The following is a 17,931-nucleotide window of genomic DNA, read 5'->3' as shown; positions in this document are numbered from 1 at the left end:
GTATAAGTTATGGAACTAAGATACTTGAGAAGATGGGTTGATTGAGAATAATGTAAGAAGTGATTCAAATCAAGATGCAGTGTACACATAAACCAACATGCTGAATTGAAAGTTCTCAACAGAATTATTTAAAAGTAACAAAAAAGTTCTCAATATTTTTAGAAACTACAGTCCTGGGCCTTTTTAGCAGACATCATTAGCAATATTACAGAAATACTTATAGTTTATCATTAAGAACTTCAATTGGAATAGAAACTAATATAGACAAGTGCTCTACTTTAGGGTATCAGAGACATTCCTCTTTGGATCCAACTGAATCACAGTTTATAAGCGTGCACAGTATTTTTTTTTTTTTTGTCTTTCTTTTCTACCTAAGCAGAATCTACTTTTTCTTTCATAGCTCTATTTCCAAAGAGGTATATGCTGTTTGGTTTTTTGATGCTAGTACCAGCACTTGAATTCACAGCCTTAAGCTCTTGCTCTGCTTTTTAACTCATGGCTGGTATTCTAGCACTTTAGCAACACCTTGTGTTTAGCATTACGTTGATTAACTAGAGACATAGTCTTGAAGACTTCTTGGTCTAGGCTAGTTTGAAACTTCAGTCTTCCAGGTCTCATCCTCCTGAGTAACTAGGATTATAAGCATGAGTCACCAGAGCCTCACAAAAACTTACTTATTGCTGTTGTTTTTAATCACTGGTAGCTAGAAATAAAGGCACATATTTGCAGTCCCAGATAATTAGGAGGCTGATTTGATCCCAAGAGTTCAAAAATACTATGGATAAAACAGTGAGGAATGGGCTGGAAGTGTGGCCTAATGGTAGAGCATGCACAAAACTCTGTATCTGACTGCTCAGTATCACATTCACAGAAAAAGCCGGAAGTGGTGTTGTGGTCAAGTGGTAGAGCAACAGCCTTGAGAAAACACAAGGACAGTGTCCAGGCCTAAGTTCAAGCCTAGGAATGCCAAAAAGAAATGAAAAAAAGTGAGGGGGTAGAGAGAGAGATGGAATAGGAGGAAAAGTCAGAGGGATAAGAGAAGAAAGGGAGGGGGGGCAGAATGGAGAGAGAGAAACAGAGAGCAATAGGGTAATAGGGAAAGAGAAGATCTCAAGATGAAGCAATAGAAAGCATCAAATACTTACATATATATATAATATATGACAAAAACCAATTTTAAATTAAAATTAGAGACAAAGCATTGACAGGAAATAGATATTTCAATTTAACCACCAAATGTTAGTGCACCTAAGTTTATTAAGCAAATACTTCAGATAATACAATTACTGATAAATCACAGCATAATAATACTGAGAAGTTTCAATAACCAACAGGTAGATTATCTAAACAAAAAAGCAATAAGAGAGTCTCAAAAATAAAGGTTGCTGTACACCAAATAGATATTTTAGAGACATCTACAGTTTTCCCCTGCCATTTTCACAACACACATTCTTCTCAGCAGCTCAAATAACTTTTTCTAAAACAGATGGTCATAGCTCATAAACAAATCTTAGTCAAACAAAAGCAAATTGAAAAACTCAATATTCTATCACAACCCAATGGAATGAAGCAAACTCATTAATGAAATTGAAACTAACTCCATTTAAAAAAACAACAACAATATAACAACAAAAAAACTCTTATTCTTTGAAAAATTAAGAGACAATTTGACAAAGAGGAAGAAAGAAAAGACCTAAACTAATAAAAGCAGACGTAAAAGAGGAGGAGACAACTTCACTAGAACAAGGAAATCCAGGAGAATAGAAGAATTTCTACCTTCATTTGACCTACCAATACTGAACTTGGAGCAAATAAACTACTTATACAGAGACCAACGATAAACAAGGAGACTGGTGACAATGAGTCAACTAATAAAGGAAATCCAACATCTGAAGGATTTACTGAAAAATTTCATGAGACTTTTAAATAAAACACCAGTACTGGGACTGGGAGTGCGGCCTAATGGTAGAGTACCTGCCTAGCATGCACAAAGCCCTGGGATCAATTCCTTGGTATCACATACACAGAAAAAGCTGGAAGCGGCACTGTGACTCAAGTAGTAGAATGCTAGCCTTGAGCAAAATACCCAGTGCCCAGGCCCTGAGTTCAAGCCCCAGAACTGGCAAAACATCAATACTTTCAAACTTTTTAAAAAGAAACTAAAAGAAGGAGGGAATGTAATCGTTTGGAATAAAAGAGATACAAACAGGGCATGAGAAAAATTATCCCTATTTCCAAAGGCATGATTCTGCACATAGAAAAACTTAAAAGATTTCATCAGAATTCTTAAGATGCACTAGTTACAGCAATGCAGCAGCATACAAAGTCCATGCTAAAATTTTAGAAGCTTGAGCCAGGCATCAATGGCCCCTGCCTCTAATGCTAGCTACTCAGGAATATTGACTAGGATATGAGGACTGAGATTTGAATCCAGTTCAAGCAGGAAAACCCATGAGACACTTAATTTCCTATTAACCACCAAAAAAGCAGAAAGTGGAGTTGTGGCGTAAGTGGTAGAGAAAAAAGCTTGGAGTAAAAAAGCCTTGAGTAAGTGGTAGAGTAAAAAGCCTGAGTAAAAACACCCAAATGATGAATCCTTATATTAGAAGCAGAAGAAGGAGGAGGAGGAAAAGGAGGAAGAGGAGGAAGAGGAGGAAGAGGAGGAAGAAGAGGGGGAGGAGGAGGAGAAATTAAAAGCCCTTCTATACAGTAACAATAAACAGAAACATATATATACACATATACAGAAATGTATATATATATTTATACATATGGGTATGAATTTTAGCTCAAGCATGAATGATGTGTACAATGAGGATTATTACGATGTTTAAAAACTTAAAAGATTTAAAACAGGAACTGAAGACATAGAAAGATGCAAAAATCCAGTTCGGAGTATAATGTGGCAGTGGGATGTCCTTTTCTGATCAGGTCTGTTTGGGGTTCTAAAAGCTTCTTGTAACTGCAGAGCTTTTGTATGGCAAAGGACATAGCTAGTAAATTAATTAGGAAGCCTACAGAGTGGGAGAAGATCTTCACCAACCATACAATGGACAAAGGCCTCATATCTAAAATATATCAACAGCTCAAAAAATTGAATCACTCCAAAAGTAATCTCCAAAGTAACAACCATCCCATTAAAAGATGGGCCAAAGACTTAATGAGAGTCTTCTCTGAAGAAGAAATAAGAATGGCCTCTAGACACATGAAGAAATGCTCAACATCTCTGGTCATAAAAGAAATGCAAATCAAAACAACTCTAAGATTCTACCTCACTCCAGTTAGAATGGCCAGGATCAAGAAAACTAATAACAACAGATGCTGGAGGGGATGTGGCCAGGAGGGGTCACTACTACACTGTTGGTAGGAGTGCAAACTCATTCAACCACAATGGAAAGCAGTATGGCAGTTCCTCAAAAGACTAAACATAGACCTCCTCTATGACCCAGCAATTCCACTACTTGGCATTTACCCAATCATCCAGAAACCAGCACAACAATGTTCACTGCAGCACTATTTACTATAGCAAAGATGTGGAACCAAACTAGATGTCCCTCAGTTGATGAGTGGATCAACAAGATGTGGTATTTGTACACAATGGAATTCTATGCTGCTGTCAGAAAGATCGACATCGCCCCATTCGTTAGGAAATGGAAAGACTTAGAAAAAAATCATATTAAGTGAAGTAAGCCAGACTCAAAGGAACTTAGGCTCAATGGTTTCCCTCATTTGTCATAATCAGTAGAAACCTTGGGCTCTCCTAGCAGAGATTTGCAATAGAGCAAAACCTTGATACAAAAGGCCATATAGTAGGACGCTAAATGAAAGGATCTCTAGGATATAGAAACATAAGCCATATAATGAATGATTGTCCTTAAGGTACTATGTTATCTCTCATCTCTTTTGCTGTCCCTTGGTTATCTCATATTGTTACAGTATCTCACTTTGTTACATGATTTATCGGATATATTTGTATTTGGTTATTTCAAATTGGATAGGGAAGGGGGAAAAACAAGATGGGGGGTGGGGAGAGGGTAATGGGGACTAAGACATGTGAAAGGGTATCAATGTATGTGAATTAATGCACCTTCTATCTGGCAAATATTATGTAACCCTTTTATCAATTACAATAAAAAAATTAAAAAAAAAGAAAGATGCAAAAATCTCTCCTACTCATGGCAAAATTAACATTGCAAAAATGATCATACTTCAAAAAAAAATCTACAAGTTCAATACTAGTAACAACCCAAACATGTTATGTAGAAATAAAAGAATTACTCAAAAAAATTCTCTTTCAAGACTGAACTTCAAATTTACTACAGAGACAAGTAACAAAAACAGTATGGTACTGGCATAAGAACAGACACAATAATGGAATAAAAGACTTTGAAATAAAAACCACACAGATATATCCATATAATGTTGACAAAGAAGCCAAAAATATAATTTGAAAAAATGACAACTTCTTCAACCATGGTGCTGTTATCTATAGGCAACAGACTGAAAGTTGATATCTATCTCTGACCCTGTACAAAAGCCAACTCCAAATACTTCAAAGAACTTAATGCAAATCCCGAAAACCTTAAAGAACACTGTGGAGATGACAGGTACAGGTAATCATTTTTATTTTCAGAAAACAAGAACAAGACAACAAATGCAAGGCTGCTGAGGCACATTGTATGTATATCTGGAATGCCATAAGAAAATACCCTTTGTACCAGTAATGTTTGCTACTTAAAAAAAAATTTGTTCAAACATTAGAAATTACAGTTAATTAATTAGAAATTATGATTAGAGTTAAGTGTAGAATCCTATATAATATTATTGCTCACATGCCTTACTACAACATGCCCTAGAAATCTCAAGGGGGAGTTACTTTCTATAAGGGAACCAAGTAGTATATATTATTCTCTATCAGCCTGGGAATACTGTTTGTGCTATTAAGTGTATCTAGAAAAGTATTTCAAAGAATATCAGGTGGAAAATAATAGTATTAACATTTTAATTGTAAAACTTAAGAGGAACTGGGATGCTGTGGTAAATCTCACTGAGTGTATACAGACCTTTAACTCAATTTCCAAAACTAGAGTAAATTTTAAAAGGAAAGAGTAGGGAATGGCTCTAGTTCAGTGTCAGACAACCAAGTACAAAGTGCTGAGCTCATACGCCAATATGGCCAAAAGATAGAGTGAGAGGGGAGAAAGATACTCTCTTGTTTCCTCCCTTTAATAACTGTTATGGCCAGAATGGGACAAACAAGACACAGACCAAAGATACATTATAGAATAAATAAGCGCTTAGAGAATTAACACAATATTGATTCCCTGAAGACTTTTTGGGTAAATAATAAAATAAAAAAACATACTATAACACTGAATGCAAACTTGATCCAAAATATTTGAAAACTTGGGTGTTAGTGGTGGCAAGGGTTCCAGTTGGATTCTTTTGAAGTCTTCTGGACAGTCCTTTTTCAGATGACCTTCTCGCTTGCATAAGCTGCATACTACTGTAGGAGACTGCAGGAATATAGTAAAGCAAAACAAAATGGCAAATTAAATAGTACATGTATTTGCTAAATGAAGGGGAGAGTCCTATAACTTATTTTAAGCACACATTTTGAAAAGAGATGAAATGTAATGTGCAACCACTCCAAATGATTTGAGACGCAGACATATTTATATCATCAAGAGGAAACGATAGTTACTCTCAGCATTCCTTTTCTCCTATGCAGATTTCCATGAGTTTTAAGGAGGGTAATCATCCTAGGATAATACAAATCTGCTAACAACAGGAAAAAAAAAAAAGAACACCCACAATAGGAAAATGACTATTCTAATACTTATAGATTATATTCACTAAAATTATTCAAATGTCTTCTAGTAGTGGCAATGGTTACCTTGCCTTTGGTGAAGATAAGTTTACTAAATTCATAGAAGAAATCAGACGGATCCACAGGTGAATTTTCCTCACATGTATTTTCTTCTTTAAGACTTATATTATTAAGCTCTATGAGTAGAGCTCCATCTACATGCTTTTCACAGTCTTTGAAATCTCCATATTTAGCAGGCTCAACAAATTCATCATCTTCTTCAGATAAAGCATCCTCATCTCCTGATCCAGTATAGGTATTGTCTAACTCATCTTCATTACCAATGCCATCTCCCTCTTCCCTTGTGCTAATGATGAGTCTGGTTTCTTCTTCCTCTTCCTCTTCTTCATCTTCATTAAAGTGAATCATTTCTGAGGTCTGGTCTTGGACTAAAGGGTTAAAGTGGTTTATAAAGTCTTCTCCATCATTGGTACCTTCTATATGCTTTCTATTAAAATCATCACTGTCATCTAAAGGAACAAATCCATCACCTTCTTCAGTTGTAAGATTTTCAAAGTCTTCTAAACCCCAAGAAATATCTGTCTCACAATTACATGTACTATTGCAGGCTAAAAGATCTCCATGCTTGCTACTGCTTAAATTTTGATCATTGGCAGTCAACAGATGTTTGCCTGTCCTTCTGATTTTCTTTCTTTCATTTTTATTTCCTGTATTCTGATGGTGCACTATAACATTCACATTAGTGACATCTGTCTGCTTAAGGCCTGATTTTTCCAAGTGGACATTGAAGTGTACATTTTCTATGTTATTCATTGGTTGGCTTCCAAGGTTTTCTGTAGTCTCTTTTAGAGTAAGTGGCTGTGCCTTACAAGCATCAGAAGTTGAAGTAGTAGTACCAGGATCTTTAGCCAAATCTGAGTTTTTGTGTTTGTCATCTTTTGCTTGGATATCTGGATCATGATTTGTTGTTTCTGTAGAATGTTCTGAAATGCATGTCTTAGAGCTCAGGGGCTTTGGAAGGCTAGATTTTGTAATTTTGTGTGGAAGAGCAAAATATTTATATGTTGTCCTTAAACAATGAAGTATATATTGAAATACAGGTTGGTTATTTAGAGTTCTTGCCACATTTCTTTTAACAGAGTAGGGATCTGTAATGAGAAAGATTCACCACATCATACATTTGTACTTCACACTTTAAACCTTAACCTACCATAATATAAAAGCAGACAACAAATTTACCACAGGTCTTAAGTTTTTCAGAGTGGGGATGATGGGCAGAGAACAAGAAAATTCAGTTTAGGAACAAAACCACCAATGCTTCCTTAAACACAGGCTCCGTAAAGAGAACCCATACTTGTTCATTACCAGGATCCCTTTCCTATTTTGCTCTGTAACTGAGGAGGTGGGAATAACGTCATGAATGTGGCTCTCACACCTTGGGGAAAGGTTTTTTTGACAGGCTTCCTACTGAGTGCTGTTTCCCATTCAGCCAAGGCTGCAGTGTCACGCTTACCTCCACTCTTCTGACCTGGCAAGACCCATCACTGAACTAGTTGGCCTGAGTTTCAAGGGTGTGAGGGAGACACCAGGAGGAGATACCACTTCTCTCAATCTTTTTTCCTCCCCTAGAACTCCAGCAGGTTAGGCAATTGGCCAGAAGAGCTGAGCCAGAGAAACTGCAGGGGAGGGTTTAAAAATGTGAGATCCCCATGACTACATAAAGAACTGATACAAAATACAAAAAAAAATTTTTTTCTTTTAGGAGGTCCTTTAGATTACAGAAAGGAAGAGAAGTAAAATTTTTACAGGTATTTGTTTCAAACACCTGAATTTAAAAAGCTGAAACTAGTCCATTTATTGACATTTATAGTATAGTGGTTTCAGTTAAACAGACTTCACTAAAGGGGGTGTTTATGAATAAGTTACTTCCTATTTCAAAAACCACTATCTGATCACTCTACAGAAGTCATCCAACTAAGAAAGTCATTTTTTTCATAGCAAAAGTATTTTCATCATCTTTACAAAACTATACAAGCAACAACAACCTATAAAATGATGAATTAGAAATGCATAATGCGGACAATAAAGAGAGAACAGACACTCACAAATAGCTGAAGAAAGGCTTTAACTGTTTAAGTTGCTAAGAAATTTACAAAGGACTCAGCTAGTCATTATTCTAGCCAAGTCATAATTAGTTCATTGTGGAACTACAAAAACAAGAATGAACATTCTGGTCCCTTAGAATGACCCAACGTAACACAAGGAAGATTGTAATATTTAGTTTACCTTTAAAATAGGAATTGAAAAGAGAGTGAAAGAAAATGCATGCTGTCAGACTGACACCTTTTAAAAAGAGGAGGGGCAGATTAAACATCTTGAGATACCTTCAATAGCAATTCGTTTTTTGGGCCAATCCTTTGTTTCCCGAGATATAGATTCTTTGACACGAATACTTATTACTAAATCAGCCAAATTAAATTCTAAAGCATAGAATCGCAGCAATTCGACCCAGAGCTGCCCAACTGGTACTGAAGGCTGATGTTTTGTATCAAACATTAATGGCACCTACAAACAGCAAACAGAAATACAAGTTATTTCAAATGCTGGCTCAACCCAAAAATGAAAGATCATTCAAACAAAAATCTATAAAACCTCAGCAAAGATATAAATTGAGTAATCCAGCCTGCTAAATCAAATGCTACATTCTATTTTGCTTGCAGTTAAATAATACCACTTCGCTGCATTCTTGGGATTAAGAGTCTTTGTTAAAATCTAGGCATTATCACAGGGATCTGACTATCCATTTTACCTAATCACAGAGCATAGCAACAGGTAGAGTAGGCCCTGCATAGGTTGCTAATATGCACAGCATGGACCTCTTTCTAATACTGCTGCAAAAGTACAACTTTACAGCTGCAGACAGACATCTAGAAAAGGACAGCAGCAAAAGGCATAAAGAAAATGGAGCAAAAAAATTCTTCTCATAGCCCAGATAGCTTATATCACCACACTAAATGTTAGTGGCCACTAGTTTTAAAAGCTTAAAAAAAATTGCTATAAAAAATTGATAACAGTTTTTACAGTCACAGACTTTTGACAAGTTTAAGCACATACTTTGTATACTGAAAAAGCACTCGCGTTCAAATAGGAATTCTGCCACTCCAGAGCTCTTAATTGCTCTGCAACTCAGCATACGCATTGATGGTACATCACAGTGGCTCAGAGAACTGACTCTGAAATTGTAATAAACTCTACCAAGTACTAGCTGTGTATGATCTTCATCAAGGTCTACAACCTAAGGCTTAGCTTCCTGACAGTCGGGGATAATAGTACCCACCTCATAGGGTTGTTGGGAGGACTGAATGAGATAGAATCTGTAAAGTGCTTAGCACAGTGCCTGGCACACAATGTTCAAAAAATGGTCGCTATCATTATCTGCAGAGTAGGGATGATACCACCTATAACACAGGATAGTTATGAGGATTAAATGAGAAACAAGGGAAAGCATCTGGCAGACTTGGTTGCTCTCTGTAGTTTTTTAGTCTTTTTAAGCAAAAGAAACTCATAGTATCATTGAAACATGAGGTTACAACTATAAGATGCTCTTAGAGGTAATCTAGTTCAACTCTCATACATTACAAGAGAAGAAACTAAAGCCCCAAGAGTTTTTGTGGCTTGTCAGTAGATTGCACTGCTTATCAGTAGCAGAATAAAATTCCCTGATTCCAGCCAGTGCTTTGTTATAACACATGCAACTTTCACAATATCTAAAACACATAATTTCAGTAGTGGCAACATAATGAAATCTCTGCAAATAGCATGAAAAGAAAACATTAACTGGACTTTTTCTTCACATTATTCCTATAATTTGTGTTGAAAAAAAGTTTAAGACAACTTTGTCTCCAATCATACTTTCTTACATCACATTTCAAATAAGTGGTATAGAATTTCAGTAACTAGTAAATCTCAATCAGAACTATTCTGTCAATTCAGAAGTGACTGAAAATGGAAGTTGTCTATGTCCCAAACTGTACAGTTGAGGACCCAAAAGCTCCAGAAGTTAGATCTTTGTTACATTTAATCTCATTATACATTGCCTTTTCTAGCTTTACAAAAAATGTTTTTAAAGCATCTCAATGAAAGGACTTGAAAATACTAAAACATGGAACTTTATATAAAAGACTACTGAAATGTGCAGACTACCAGCACTCAAACTACCAATACTCAAACTGGCTTTTTAACATAGAGAACATTTCCTTTTTGAATGAATTAAGAATAGAAGCTAACATTTATTGAGTGCTCAATGAGTGCTTGGCACTGAGCTAAACATTTTATAAATAAATAACCCTATGAGGGAGTACCAATATTATCCCCATTTGTAGGGAAGAAACTGGGACCCATAAAAATTAAGTAACTTGTCACACAGCTAGGAAGTGGAAGAGCTGGAATAAAAATTCACAGTCTGGACTGGACAGTGAAACAGAAAACATAAATGGGACTGTTATAATGAAAAAAGAGATGATGTGGCACCTCTCCTTTCTTACCCTAATACTCAAAGATTCTAGAAAATGCTACTGGAGTATCTATGATTCACCATTATCTCTCAGTTTAGGCATGAGTAAACCATGGACTGGAAGAACTACATGACCTGTCAAAGTACAGCTAGGGTTAATATATTGGTCTCAGAAGTATTTTGTGGCTGTTGTTGGTACTTTCCTCCAAGGAGTTAAGAAAAGGTCATGAAGTTTCAGATCATTCATCAATAAGACAGAATCCTGTTATTAGTAGTAATAATAAAATTACACTGAACAAATTTTCACTTGAAATTCCAATGTCAATTTATGTTCAAATAACCCTAGGCACTCCCAACAGTATGGGAGTAGAATATTAAATCACATATATATTTACTGCTATTTTAGTAATGTGAGGTTAACTTTCTATACATTTAAACCAAATAATACTGTAAATCCTAAACCTTTTTTTACAATATAGAGGGATTTACCATTCAATTTTTAATACCTTTCAAATGTCTCTATATGCAGATAAATTATAGAAATAGATTTAATTATCTATTCAACTAGGAAATGAAATAGTTATGAAATATCATAGAGTCTCCAAAAAATTAAAAATTAGTCAATGATCTAGCTATTTCTAGGTATGTGCCTAAAGAATCAAAAGGTTCCTAAAGAGATTAACACATCCATGTTCATTCCTGTGCCCTTCATAATAGCCAAGTTATGAAATCACCCTAGGTACCCAAAAAAGGGTAAACTGCTAAAGAAATGTGTGGTATCATATATACACAATGGAGTTTAATTCAGCCATAAAGAATGAAATAATTTTGCTTGCAAGAAATCATCATATTAAGTGAAGTAAGTCAGTTTCAGGACCAATTTAGGGGAAGAGAAAAACACCACAGTAAAAAGAGGACTACTTAGAATGTGATAGGAGAAATAAAAAATACTTAAGATAGTTAAAAACAGAAGACAGGAAGATCAACATATAAATTGCACTTCTGACAAATGAAATAAAACATCAATGGTATAACTAGAAATGAGAAAGCAGACCTGTCCCCTCTTAACTGGCATTTCTTTTGGTGCCTCTTCTTTTGCTGTGTTTATGTCCCCTGCAGCATTATCAGCATATTCCCAGACCACGAAGTCATTCTCAATGTCTTTAAGATTGAAATTGCCTAGTTTATTTAATGAAAATCCTTCAATCTAGGAAAAAATTGCATAAATTTTATTACAGCATACATACAACTTTGTTTCAATCATAGCACATTAAAATCATTGAAGGAATGAAAAGCTAATACAGATAAATTATGAATACAAGTAAATAAAACATGTCATTTATGGAATATCTGAGATAAATGAAAGGTATTTTTAGAGCAGAAAATACGATTTTGCAAAAGAAACAGTGGCCTAGTGAAACTTTTACAGTGAATGTTATTTACCACTGATAATTATTTTACTGGAAACAGCTCAGTGGTAGAGTGCATGTGGCCATGGATCCAATGCAAAAAAGAAAAAGAGAGAGGGAGGGAGGGAGGGAGAGAGGGAGAGAGGGAGAGAGGGAGGAAGAGGGAGGAAGGGAGGGAGGGAGAGGGAGGGAGAGGGAGAGGGAGGAAGAGGGAGGGAGGGAGGGAGAGGGAGGGGGAGGGGGAGGGGGAGGGGGAGGGGGAGAGGGAGAGGGAGAGGGAGAGGGAGAGGGAGAGGGAGAGGGAGAGGGAGAGGGAGAGAGAGAGAAAGAGAGAGAGAGAGAGAGAGAAACAATATGGCCTAGGGGATTCAGCCATTCATTCAGCCATGAATTTTGAAGTAAAATTAACTGGACTCACATTTCATTATGTATTAGTCAGGTGACCTCAAAAAAACTGAGACCTGAGTCAGGCACAATGGCTCACGTCTGTAATCTTAGCTACTCAGGAGGCTGAAATCTGAGGATCATGGTTCAAAACCAGCTCAGGCACTAAAATGTCCCTGAGATTTATCTCCAGTTAATCACCAGAAAACCAGAAGTGGAGGAGCTGAAGAGCTCAGGGACAACACCCAGGCCAAGTCCCATGATTGACCAAAAGAATTAAAAAAAAACAAACAAAAAACCCGAGGGCCAGGAGTTTGGCCTAGTGGTAGAGTGCTTGTCTACCAAGCGCAAAGACTGGGGTTCAATTCCTCAGTACCACATACATAGAAAAAAGCTGCTGGAAGTGGTGCTATGGCTCAAGTAGTAGAGCTCTGGCTTTCAGAAAAGCCCAAGGACAATGCTCAGGCCCTGAATTCAAGTCCCACGACTGGCAAACAAACAAACAAACAAATAAATAAAAGCAACCTGAGTCCTCTTTCTGTAAATGAAACTCCTAGAAAATAACACTAAAACTTCCTTCAAGGTTTCATGAAAAAGTTGTGCCATTAGTTATTCTTATAGCATGCAGCATAAATGTTGAATTAAAGGAAATTAATTTACTATAAATATTATCAAAGGAGGTACTTGTAAAAACTAGGTCCTTCAAATGAGTTTTGGAAACTAATTTCATGTAATTTTCTCATTAAGTCCAGAAGTTCCAAAAAACATTTTATGTGCTATTAATGAATGTTAAGTGAAAAGAAAATGGTTTGAACTTAAAGCTCTGAGAAACATTGAAGTGTTTTTTCCTTCTTAATTAAAAAAAAAAAAAATCAGCCTATCCCAGATTCTACTGAGGGCTGGCTTTGTTTGCTGATTCTCAGATCTCAGCCTACTGAGTAGCTAGGGTTACAGCATGAGCCACTGCACCCAGCAAGATCTCTACTTTCAAGTTGAGAAAGTTTACTTAAATTTCTGGTTACAAATAAATTTTTTATAAATAAGTATTAGATCCTGTCAAGTGTTTTTAACCTTATATCATGAAGGGGAAATAGGACTTTATGTCCCTATCCTTTTTGTCACCATGAAATGTCAGCACAGGTTCAAAGCATCTGGGACAAGAGATCACAGAATGAAACTGAACAAAAGTAACTCTTTCCTACTTTTAAATGATTTTGAACAAAAGTAACTCTTTCCTACTTTTAAATGATTTTCTCAGGTATTCTGTCACATTACCAAATGCTTACCAAAATAAATACTTGGCCTTTGTTGTGGTTTTTTGTTTTTCGTGTTTTGTTTTTTAAAGAGAAGTGACCTTTACTTGGCTGTATGAATGCTGAGTAAGGTTGGATTGCACACTGGAACTTGTAATTACTATTTATAAAACAGTATGGTGTTAAGTTTTAAAAATGTTCTCATGTTTGTTTTAGCAGCTAATTAATTTGGTCAAACTGTACGTTAATACTTCTAGTAGCTAGGCGCTTTCCTGTTTGTTTACTGAGAGTCTATGTAGTCCAAACTAGACCACATATAATTCTGTTATAGTCTGATACTTCAAAAGGCTAAGATGATAGAACTGTGTCACCATATCTGACTTAGAGCAGTTCTTTAAACCTCAGTTCCTATTTTTGTCCCCAAACACACATGGTTTATGAGTCTACTTTTGAAATATTCTATCAACTCTTACTTCACATACTTTTCTTTTTTTCATATTTCAACTACCTACTCATTACAACCTTGAGCAACTACACTATAATTCTTATTTTGTTCCTTCTTCCCCACATTCCTTTTTTTCTCTTTCCTAGAAATTCATGTAAATAGGCTTTTGCAGTGATGTTTTATGTTCACTGAAACTTAGTGCATTTATCCTTTATTTGTTGCTATAGTTTGGAGGCTAAAACCTCTCTAATGTCCTCATTTTTTATTCATAGATTGACGTTACTGTTAGAGACTACTTGAGTAAGTTGTGACACAGTTTACCACTGTGCTTCTTATACACAGAGGCTGTGGGAAAGTTTTTAAGAAGGGAAATACCTGCTGGGCGAGGTGGCTCACACCTGTAATCCTAGCTACTCAGGAGGCTGAGATCTGAAGACTGTGGCTTAAAGCCAGCCGGAGCATGAAAGTCCCTGAGACTTTCATCTCTAATTAACCACCAAAAAACCAGAAGTGGTGCTGTGGCTCAAGGGTTAAGGTGGTAGTCTTAAGCTGAAGAGCTCAGGGACACGCCCAGGGCCAAAGTCAAGCCCCCATGGCCTACCAAAAAAAAAAAAAGAAAGAAAGAAAAAAGAAAAAGAAAGGGGAACACCATACAATTTTGACATTAGGTCTGTTTTTCACTGAACCTGTGCTCTAAGACTATGAACCCCCATAGTACTTTCTACTTTTTCTCTTCCAGTCTGGTCTTCTACTTAGATGAGAGAGAGATTGGACAGAATATGCATGTTATTAATTCCTTAGGTAGATTAAGCTACAGAAGTTAGGCTCACCCAAGGATAAATATTTCCTGAGGGAGGCTTTTATTAAAAGAATGTTCAAAAGGCCTGTAGGACTGCTGAAAATTTCTACATTTCATTTCACCAAGTCAGATGATTTCTCTAATTCTCACCCTAAAAACATAGAATTTTTAGAAGAAAATGTCACAAATGTTTAGGGACTCTCCATAAATTAGTTTTATTTTTTGTAAAAATTCCTATGTTTTTCAAAACTTAATGTGAAATTATACTTAGAATATGTTCACTGTTTGTACATGTCTTACATGATATATCTTTAATATATGCTAATAAAGATAACTGAGTAAATGAATAAATAAAAATACTTATTCATCATCTTCATGATGCAAGATAATGCCAATAACAATCTAATGAGGAAGACATCTATTTCTTGACACTCCAGGCAAAAGAAGTACTCTATATGATTCTCCGGTTAGATTGTCAATCAAAAAAACAATTTACTTTAAATAGATATTTTTAATTTAACCTCTGTATGACTTTCTCACAACTATATAATAAATTTATAAATAAAAACAAAACAAATAATAAAGGGTATTTTCAAAATTTTCATAGATGGGCAGAGGGAAAATGGAAAAAAAACATGGGAGGGATAACAATGTCCAACAAATGTACTCACTACCTTACAAATGTAACTGTAACTCCTCTGTACATCACTTGACAAGAAAATTAAATAAAATAATTCACAGGTATCTAAGTACATAATTCAGAGGAAGGGAAAAGTGGCCACCAGCAAAAAACCTTCCTCATTTCAGTCACTTCAGGGAGCAGACTAGCACTGAATTGAAGAAGGTATTAACTCTCTACCTTGTCAAATACATCTTTTTTTATTAAAGAATTTATTAACATTGATTTTTACATCATATTTCAAATGACATGTTTAACAAACAAGTATTCAAGAAGGGAATCTCTATATACAATCAACCCTCAGCCTAATTTTAATTATGTTCAAATACATCTTTATATATTGCCTTTTTTTTTTTTGCCAGTCCTGGGGCTTGAACTCAGGGCACTGTCCCTGAGCTTCTTTTCCTCAAGGCTAGCACTCTGCCACACTACAACAGTACTTCTAGTACTTTTCTGTTTATGTGGTACTGAGGGGCTTCATGTGTGCTAGACAAGCACTCTACTACTAAACCACATTCCCAAACTCTTATACTTTCTACTCTTATACTGGCTCTACCCTGGTAAAAGATTTAGGGTTTCTCATCTAGCAGCTATCGATTGCTGTATTAACCTGCTCCTTAGTTGAGGGAGCAGTTTGAACCTTAAATGTCTGATGGATCTATACGAAGTAAGATTTTAGTTTATTTAGCTTTTTCTTGTGAGAGCAAGAGTGAAGACTTCCATGATCCTTCCATGCTAAATTTAATCTAGTTCAGAAGGTAACTGAAAATGTGCTGGGCTTTAATATGTCAGTAATAGCCTAGATTTTTTTTTATGCTTCCTTTTTTTTTTTACCTCCTCTTATGTTCAGATAGATCTAGTCAAATGATAGAAAGCAGTTTTCCTAGTAAGAGTTATCTATAGGGGTAAAGCTAGATAAAAGTGACTATCATTCACTGGCTGTAAGTTTTTATTCCTCACCCAAGTTTGTCTTGGTTCAGTTACAAAGCATGTTTTTATATTCTATCTAGTTTAATAGCTGCTATTTGAGAAGGATCCCTTGGTTTGGAGTTTATACCTCTTTAATGTAAGTGGAACTTGAGACAATTTTATTGCTAATACGATTGTAGTTTGTGTTATTTGGGTTTGAACTCAGGACCTACTGCTTGCTAGACAAGCACTCTACCACTTCAACTTTTGTTCTCCTACCCTGTAGGAGCTTTATATTCATGATTTCATTTGAGGTTCAGAAAAACCCAAAGGCTTAGAGATCAAATAACTTGCTCAAGGTCAAGTGGCAAAAACAAACCTAGATGAGCACTGCTCCAGAGCTAACAAATGTTAAAGCTACTCATTTTGTAGGGATTTGTTTACATGTATCCACTACATAACTTCTACTAAAAAAAAAAAAAAAAAAAAACAAAAAACTAGTAAAATAGAGTATTGTTAGAGGTAAAAGGTTATGAAAACACAGGGTTAAACACCAATTTTTAAAAAAGATTTATAACATTTTCTGACAAATTTTAATCATATCAGGTGTAATGACAATAAAATTAGAATTTTGAATGGGAGCAAAAGGTTAGAAACTATCCAATGTGTCAGAGATCTGATTAGGGTAAACAGAATGGCTAAAATCCTACTCCTCACTTCCTGTACAACATTTGAAGAGTATTCTGACAAAATATAACAAACCATTGTCTGATTAGCTTATAACTATAGATCTTTATGGTTCAAAAGTAGAATATATTATTTTACCTTTAGAATCAACCAGTGTTGACTTTCTTCTTTAAAAAAAAGTTTTTTAATTAAATATTGAAAAATCAAGTCATGTAATTGAAATCAAATTCAGTGTCTCCTCAGAAAATCTCTGGCTTCTTACCGAAGAAATAATACTTATGCTACAGAGTATTATACTGCTTTTAAGCAAATCATACAGTGAATCTCATCAGTATACAAGAAACAAATCTTGTTCTGTACCCTCAAGACAATGATAAATGACACTTAGAAATGATCAGGACATCAAAATGTAGCTCATATTCAGTAAGATGACAGCAGGCAAAGCCACATATCCAAGTTGCTTTTAAATATTAGGTATATGATTTAAGCTGTTTTGAGTCCATCCTAAACTGTTCTCTTCGGACAAGGGAAAAAGGAAAACTTGAAAGACTTTCACAGATTTCTACTTCAGTAAGTTAAGTTTGTTCCCTATGTCTTTTTTCCCACCCAGAGGTAGTCAAGTAAAGACACACTCTTGTGGCTGTGAATTTTCTCTTTAGCATGCCAGGCATAATGAGGCTCCACAGAAAATTTTTATTCCTAAGGCCTACCAGATAAAGTCTTGCTTTAATTTAAAGGCTACAAAGTATGGAGAAAAAAATTCTTACAATCATTTAGGAGAGGGCAGCTGCTATAACATGAACTTGAGGCCTTTCACATGCTAGATTAGTGCTTTCCACCAAGTAGTCACTGAGGGTTTCACTTCCTGACCAGGCTCATGTCTGAGCCATGATCTACCCTCTTCTCTGAAACTCTGGGACCACAGGAAGGACCTACTATGTTTAGCTTCCCTTCACTGAAACTGAGTTTTACAGACATTTCTGTAAATGGAAGGGCAATTTACCTGCTCTTACCTCCCATTAT

General features: G+C 35.7%; 1 protein-coding gene across 6 annotated transcripts in view; it reads right to left on the bottom strand.

The window, feature by feature from the left end:
* The window catches only part of Tut7 (terminal uridylyl transferase 7), a 77,580-nt gene that overhangs the window by 34,302 nt on the left and 25,347 nt on the right, over positions 1 to 17,931 (bottom strand). For all 6 annotated transcript variants that reach the window (XM_090329526.1, XM_090329527.1, XM_090329522.1 and 3 more), the window contains exons 11-14: positions 11,398 to 11,550; positions 8,215 to 8,395; positions 5,897 to 6,978; positions 5,366 to 5,516 (exon numbers count right to left, since the gene is read on the bottom strand). In XM_090329526.1, coding sequence (XP_090185652.1) covers positions 5,366 to 5,516; positions 5,897 to 6,978; positions 8,215 to 8,395; positions 11,398 to 11,550 — 1,567 coding nt within the window. The remainder of the gene's footprint in view (positions 1 to 5,365; positions 5,517 to 5,896; positions 6,979 to 8,214; positions 8,396 to 11,397; positions 11,551 to 17,931) is intronic.

This window comes from Megascapheus bottae, chromosome 3 (genome assembly GCF_031878675.1).
Source record: "Megascapheus bottae isolate mThoBot1 chromosome 3, mThoBot2.hap1, whole genome shotgun sequence".
Taxonomy (NCBI): domain Eukaryota; kingdom Metazoa; phylum Chordata; class Mammalia; order Rodentia; family Geomyidae; genus Megascapheus; species Megascapheus bottae.
This window is presented reverse-complemented; position numbering and strand designations above follow the sequence as displayed.